General features: G+C 43.2%; 1 protein-coding gene across 1 annotated transcript; it reads right to left on the reverse strand.

Moving 5' to 3' along the window:
* Positions 1 to 298: 298 nt before the first annotated feature.
* Positions 299 to 762, reverse strand: LOC123401639 (small ubiquitin-related modifier 1-like). Its single transcript, XM_045095483.1, has one exon. It carries the CDS (start codon positions 760 to 762, stop codon positions 442 to 444), a length of 321 nt encoding a protein of 106 aa, XP_044951418.1. The 3' UTR covers positions 299 to 441.
* Between the last annotated feature and the right edge of the window lie 7,370 nt (positions 763 to 8,132).

Below are 8,132 nucleotides of genomic sequence, written 5' to 3' on the forward strand. Positions count from 1 at the left end.
CAGTGATGCAGTAAAATATGGTCATCTTCATTGGAAATAACGAAAAAATATCCGTTGCAACGCACGGACCTTTTGCTAGTAAACGTATAAAATTACAAGCAAGCAACGACTTGCAAATCAATATAGATCCATGTTCAGAAAAAAAAAGAGCGAAATAGATCCTAGTCCTTTTCGTAAAGAGATAAAGGTTCTCACACAGTAGCATCAGACCAAAATAATACAAACACGAAAGCAAAATTACATGCAACACTGGTTTGATTCAAATAACTCACAATAAGAGAATTAAACCAGTACTGTTCAAGCATAGGACGAAACAGGTAGGAAGAGTAATTAACAGATGGGCGAACCTAATTTGAAGAACAACTTTCGAGCCGCTCACAAGAAACCGCCTCCTAATAAGATCTAGGAACATAAATTCTGGACCAGACATACACTCTTATACTAATTCTGTCCAGCAACGAACGCTAGAACGCCGCCATCCATGTGTTCGAAGAAATCGATGATGTCTCCGTCCTCCATCTCAAGGTCCGCCGGGGTATTATCGCCGCGCACTCGCAGGCCGTCGAACAGGAAGACGCCGGTGCCGTATGTCACGTGGGGCACCTTGTGGTACCACACGTCCAGAAGGACCTGGAGCTTGTCAGTCATGCTCATGGTGTGGCGGACCACCTTCTCCTGGCCCGTCACCTTGATCGTCACCAGCAGGGCCTTCACCGCCGCCTTCGAGTCCTCCTCCTCGCCCCCGCTGCCGGACAACGCCATGGCTTCCGCTGCGTGTCTCCCGATTGCCGCCTCACTGTGATGTAGTATGTGGGAATGTATGTGACGAGGTGGTAGCAAGGTTTATAAAGGGCCATGGCGTTGTTTGGTTGATTGATGGCGCTGCCCCTTCGATTGCTGCGCTCAGTTTTAAGGATCACGGGATTCGAATGTTAGTCTCCACCGTTTGCATGCATCGGTGCATGAGGCTGGTGGGGAACTGAGATCAACTTTAAGCGGCTCGTTCGCGTACCCATGCATTGCCGAGAAGGTGAAAGATCGGCATTAGTCATGGCTGGCTGGCGCACCGATTAATGACGCGGTTGAGTAACTTTTTCGTTTGCTTGGAAGCAGGGTGGCAACAACGACGTGCCAGTTGTTTGGTGGTCTTTTGGGCCCTCTGACTTGCATGGTGTTAATCCAAGACTCTAGTTGATCATTTGAGACCAAAACAATCTCACGAGGCACGATATCAAGATTGATACACCTATATGACTACATTTTCAAGGTTTAACTATGTACGCTCCTCCTTTCCGTAGTGCCGCATATAGTGCTGAAAAAAAAGCTCAAAGCACGTGAGCTATACGAGTAGCTCTTGACTCGGCTCGAATAGACTCGAATTCGAAAAATAATGAGTCAAGCTGAACTTTATTTTAGATCGTTTATTATAGACAAAGTTAAATGAACCAAGTTCACAACTACTGGTATAACTCATTAGGCTTCGTATAAAAATGAACCGAGTTCACATCTACCAGAATCACCTTGCGCTCTAGTCACTCGCATAGGCACAACACAAGTCCCATCCGTAAAACACTAGGCTTAGCCGCCAAGGAGACACGCACCACGATTCCTCTCGTTCCACCCCTAGTGAAACAGAGAGACAAATCTGTTGATTCCCCTCACATCTCCTCTGTGTTCTGACTCATAAGTTCGCGAGGGTAGTGTCATGTATATCCACCTCTTTGGTCATGTACATGTTACTAACTTGCTCATTATTGCGATCATGTACCGTTGTGTGTGAAATTATGGTCGTGTACATGTTATTGCATTTTCATTAAACAAATCTTACGTTTGGATCATTAGTCCTACTTTGATTTCGGCCCGGGACTACTGGGACCATTAGTCCCGGTTCTAACGGCTAGGAGCGGTCGATGGCACAAGCATCTTTAGTCTCGGTTCATTTTGTACCTATAGTCCCGGTTTGTCAGGCGGGCGTCAGGCTGGGGGCCCACGAGCCCATTTAGTCCCGGTTCGTATCACAAATCGGGACTTGAGGGATCCATTTAGTCTCGGTTGGTTATACTAACCGGGACTAAAGATGTCCCTATATAAGCCCTTCGTCCAAATCGAGCTCATTTCTCTATTTTCTCCATTCCCCTCTTTGTCCTTTCCCTTAGCTCGAGCCCATCCTTTATTTTTTGCCAAGATTTGTCAGGATTTGAGCCACCCCATCTCTCCAAGTGTTCACAAAGGTTAGCCACTTTGTCCTTTCATCTCTCATTGGTAGATTAGCTCGTGCAGTGCTCTATAAGTATAGTGACTTGTGGGTTTTAGTTTGGGGAGTAATTTTATGGGAGTTTATTTGATTTACATGCAATTTGTGCTCAAATTAACTTCTTAGTTTGCATATGTGTAGGTGTGGTTTACTTAGTGCCTTCCCGTCTCCGTCCTAACCACCATCGATCGCCCGCACCGTCCCCGTTGACGACACCATCTTGGTGATCCTCTTGTTCTTATCCTTTTTAGACAAAAAAGGTATTTGCATGATTTAGATAGTTTTCTTACTTGTATGATTGTTTGTTATACATAGTGCCATGGTCTTGATATCCGTCCACATCGGCCCTCGTCCGTTTTATGATTCGGATGTGGTGTATTCTCTTTTATAACTATTTGTTGCATTTCAAGTTTATGACAATTATGCCTATCAAGTTGACATAGATATTTTTATCTAGGAGATATGTGAACCGGAAATTGCAACCGACCCTCTTGTCGAGAACTTAAATTTAGTTGAAAAAGAATACGAGTATTTGAAAGAAAAATTGAAAAGAAATGAAGAAGAGAAGATGAAATTGGAGTTGTATGTCGCCGATGGCGTCAATAATCACAAGATCAAGATGGATGCAACGCGCTTGAAGATTAGAAGATTAAGATGGATCGTATCTGTTGTTGCATTTAAATGCTTTAGCTAGGTACTCTTGTATATTGTTTAATGAGAATAAGTGTGTATGAACTTGTATTAATTTGGTCTTTTCGGTTTTGTGTAATGAAGATGAACCGGCAATGGATGTACTATTGGAAATATGCCCTAGAGACAATAATAAATTAGCTATTATTATATTTCTTTGTTCGTGATAATCGTTTATTATTCATGCTATAATTGTATTGATTAGAAACACAAATACATGTGTGGATACATAGACAAAACACTGTCCCTAGTAAGCTCTAGTTAACTAGCTCGTTGATCAAAGATGGTCAAGGTTTCCTGACCAAAGACAAGTGTTGTCACTTGATAACGGGATCACATCATTAGAAGAATCATGTGATGGACAAGACCCAAATTATAAACGTAGCATATGATCGTGTTATTTTATTGCTATTGTTTTCTGTGTGTCAAGTATTCATTCCTATGACCATGAGATCATGTAACTCATTAACACCGGAGGAATGCCTTGTGTGTATCAAACGTCACAACGTTACTGGGTGACTATAAAGGTGCTCTACAGGTATCTCCGAAGGTGTCCGTTGAGTTAGCATGGATCAAGACTGGGATTTGTCACTCCGTGTGACGAAAAGGTATCTCGGGGGCCCACTCGGTAATACAACATCACACACAAGCCTTGCAAGCAATGTGATTCAAGTGTGAGTCACGGGATCTTGTATTACAGAACGAGTAAAGAGACTTGTCGGTAACAAGATTGAAATAGGTATAGGGATATCGACGATCAAATGTCGGGCAAGTAATATGCCGTAGGACAAAGGGAATGATACAGGATTATATGAATCCTTGGCACAGAGGTTCCGCCGATAAGATCTTCGTAGAATATGTAGGATCCAATATGGGCATCCAGGTCCCGCTATTGGATATTGACCGAGGAGTGTCTCGGGTCATGTCTACATAGTTCTCAAACCCGCAGGGTCTGCACACTTAAGGTTCGATGATGTTTTAGTATAGTTGAGTTATATGTGCTGGTGACTGAATGTTGTTCGGAGTCCTGGATGAGATCACAAACGTCACGAGGGTTTCCGGAATGGTCCGGAAACGAAGATTGATATATAGGATGTTGGTGTTTGGATTCCGGAAAGTTTTCGGGCATTACCGACAGTGTATCGGGAGTGACGAATGGGTTCCGGGGGGCCACTGGGTGGGCCCACCATGCCCCAAGGGGTCCACATGGGTTTATTGGATGCACAATAAGGTATAATGGGCTGACAAAGTCATCCAAGGAAAGTCCATGAGGAAAAAGTGGAAAATCCAAAAGAGGTGAGAAAATAAGGAAGGAGTCCTAATCCAAGTGGGATTGGAGTAGGACTCCTCCCTCCCACTTCGGCCGACCCAAGGAAGGCCTCCTTTGGCCGGCGCCCTAGGGCTTTGCCCCACCCCTTGGCTCCTCCTGTATATACTAGAGGTTTAGGGATGTTTGAGACACAACTTTGCCACGTGCAACTCAAACCTACACCTCGTAGTTCTTCCTCTAGATTAGATTTATGTGGAGCTCGGGCGGAGCCCTGCAGGAATTGATCATCATCAACACCGGCGCGACGTCACGCTGCCGGAGAACTCATCTACTTCTCCGTCTCTCTTGCTGGATCAAGAAGGCCGAGATCGTCATCGAGTTGTACGTGTGCTGAATGCGGAGGTGCCGTCCGTTCGGCGCTAGATCGGGATGGATCGTGGGACGGATCGCGAGACGGTTTGTGGGACGGATCGCGGGACAGTTCGAGGGACGGATCGTGAAGACGTACCACTACATCAACTACGTTTATTAATGCTTCCGCTTAGCGATCTACAAGGGTATGTGGATCCGATCTCCCTCTCGTAGATGAACATCACCATAAATGGTAGTCGTGTGTGTAGGAATTTTTTTGTTTCCCATGCAACGTTCCCCAACATGTACGATGACCGATGCTCTCCCTAGTTCATTGATGGCATGCAGAGTTTTCTGCGTGCGGCTGAGGCAAACAAGGCGGATGGTTTTATGTGTTCTTCATGTGTTGTCTGCAAGAATGATAGCACTTACTCTAAGTCCAGAGTCATTCACGTCCACCTGTTTACATCCAGTTTCATGCCTGGCTATAACTGTTGGACCAAGCACGGAGAAAGAGGGGTTCTAATGGAAGAGAATGAAGAATAAGAGGATGATGACAGCTATCCCGTTTTCTGTGGATACAATGGTACTATAATGGGGGAAGAAGCTGAAGAAGAGGCACTAGATGAGCCTCCTGATGATCTGGGTCGGGCCATTGTTGATGCAAAGAGAAACTGCGCAAGTGAAAAGGAGAAGTTGAAGTTGCAGCGCATGTTAAAGGATCACAAGAAATTATTGTACCCAAATTGCAAAGATGACAGGAAGAAGTTGGGTACGACACTGGAATTGCTGCAATGCAAGGCAAAGAATGGTGTATCTCACAAGGGATTTGAAACGTTGTTAAAAATGTTAAAGAAGATGCTTCCAAAGGACAATGAATTGCCCGACAGTATGTACGAACTAAAGAAGGTCATCTGCCCTCTAGGATTAGAGGTGCAAAAGATACATGCATGCCCTAATGACTGCATCCTCTATCGCGGTGAGGAGTACGAGAATTTGAATGCATTCCCGGTATGTGGTGCGTTGCGCTATAAGATCATCCGCGATGACCCTGGTGACGATGTTGAGGGCCAGCGCCCCAGGAAGAGGATTCCTGCCAAGGTGATGTGGTATGCCCCTATAATATCACGGTTGAAACGTTTGTTCCAAAGCAAAGAGCATGTCAAGTTTATGCGATGACACAAAGAAGATCGCAAGAAAGACGGGAAGTTGAGAATACCCGCTATGATGTTTTGAGTAGATTACTTGTGTCCTTTGGGTTGATTGATGATCTAGATTGGTGTGACTTGTATATTTATTTTAGTGTTGTCCTATGGTGCCTTCCGTGTCGTGCACACGTGAAGGATTCCCGATGTAGGGTGTTGCAGTACGTTCATGATTCGCTTATAGTGGGTTGCTTGAGTGACAGAAGCATAAACCCGAGTAAGAGGGTTGTTGCGTATGGGATAAAGGGGACTTGATGCTTTAATGCTATGGTTGAGTTTTACCTCAATGATCTTTAGTAGTTGCGGATGCTTGCTAGAGTTGCAATCATAAGTGCATATGATTCAAGTACAAAAAGTATGTTAGCTTATCTATTTTCCTCATATAAAATTACAATAATGATTACCGATCTTGTTAACAATTACTAGGACAATTCCACACACCGACCCATCATTATTTCACACTCACCGTTTGTAATATATTGTAATATATTCTAACTTTATGATAACATCACCTATTTTGTATTCTAGTTCTCCATTATCACGCAAAGCTATTCTCTTCATACCCACAACGTAGTTTTATTTCTCGTTTCTAGTTGAAAGCAAACATTCGGCGTACGTAGAGTCGCATCATTGGCAGATAGGACTTGAGAGAATATTGATCTTACCTTTAGCTCCTTGTGGGTTCGACACTCCATACTTATCAATTCCACCTTTGGAAATTGCTACGTTGCTTGCTTGCACTTGGGGATTATCAGGCCTCGACACCGCCGTCACCCCCCGCCTGGGCTTTGCCCACCCCCTAGATCGGAATTTGAGGGGGGGGGGATTACGCTATTGGGTTGTGGGGCCTTGCAAATGTTTAAGCTGCATGAAAAGTTTAGAAGTCATCTTCTCACGCCTCACATGAGGAGGATATCCCAAAATCCTTTATGATATTTCCCCGAAAAAAGAGAGAGATCCTCATGATGTTTTTCCATATATAAAACTATCTTGTATGTTTCTACCCTTTAATGATGAGCACACTTTGACTAGCAGAGATGAGCTTCGACAATTCTGTAGCAAGATGCTCGCCAACATTTCGCAAATCATCTTAGTCACGACGTCCATTAAATTTACTAGCCTGAAGTACGAAGTGATTTCACTTTCTTGGGTAACAACACTGTTTTGCCGTATTCAACAAGTGCGAGGGATTTCCCCTCGGCCTATGCAATTGAATCATAGACCTCAAGTGTTCATCTTTGATTAAGTCTTAAAGTCTTATTGTTTAGAGTCAATTCCGGATACCCTATTTAGCGAGATCTCATTCGTTTTGCCCCATTTAGCAAAAGTGTTGTCATAATTTATCATGTTTAATATTTTGTGAGCATTCTGACCGACATGTCCAATTGTGTTGTCCCAGTTTACCATGTTTAATATTTTTCGAGTTGATGGTATTCTCCTATTATTTATAAAACAGATCATTCTCCTATTATGTGCAACAGATCATGGAAATAAAATGAGAAAATTTGTGTTATGGCAACTATTTTGCCTATCTGTTTCATGGGTCATGATGCCAAATCATCTCCTGATTCATGGATCATGCTGTCCAATTGTCTCTCTTTTGTCAAACAGACTATTATGCTTCACACTACTGTCAAAACTGATTAATATAGGCTACAAATTGCTTTGGATTCACATGTTCAAAATAGGTTGAACAATGCTTCCCATTTGTAGATAGCATGAGACCTTACAGTAAAGCTGAATAACATCACATATATGAATAGCTTCATCAATTCACAACTACACAAGCTACAAAATACACCAAACAATTGCAGTGGCAATGGCAAGCTGCACAGGACGTTGTGCATTGAACACAACGCGGGCGACCTTCATCGGGACTGGTCAAGAGAAGCTACGCAGACCAGTTCAACAGGAGAAAAATAGTCGGGATAAACCGTCAATATGGCATGCCAATAGGACCTGACAATTGAAACATGCTGGTCTAAATGCTCACAAAATTTTAAACAAGGTAAATTGTGGCATAACTTTACTAAATGTGGTAAAACGGATGAAATCTTGCTAAATGGGACAATTAGTGTTAAGAATGTTAAAATAGGGGGTAAAAACCGTAATTTACTCTATTGTTTATATAAGCACTAACAAAACCATTTGTTCTTCTTTCTCAACATGCAGTTCAGAAACTGCAAATTTCTATTCATCCAACATGAAAGGCTCCTCAAGGTGCATAAGATTAGCTCGCGACAACTGCACGAAGTCCCATTTAAAACCAAGCTTCTACTGTGGCTAGTTGCGCCATTGCCCATCAAACTTATGAAATGCTACCAAAGAATTTTGGCCTTTTTGGTGCGATGCACAACATCAC

The sequence above is a fragment of the Hordeum vulgare genome, chromosome 1H, assembly GCF_904849725.1.
Source record: "Hordeum vulgare subsp. vulgare chromosome 1H, MorexV3_pseudomolecules_assembly, whole genome shotgun sequence".
In the NCBI taxonomy this organism is placed as follows: Eukaryota; Viridiplantae; Streptophyta; class Magnoliopsida; order Poales; family Poaceae; genus Hordeum; species Hordeum vulgare.

Coding starts and splice junctions, on each gene's coding strand:
- LOC123401639 (XM_045095483.1), bottom strand. CDS start 762: ATGGCGTTGTCCGGCAGCGGGGGCGAGGAGGAGGACTCGAAGGCGGCG.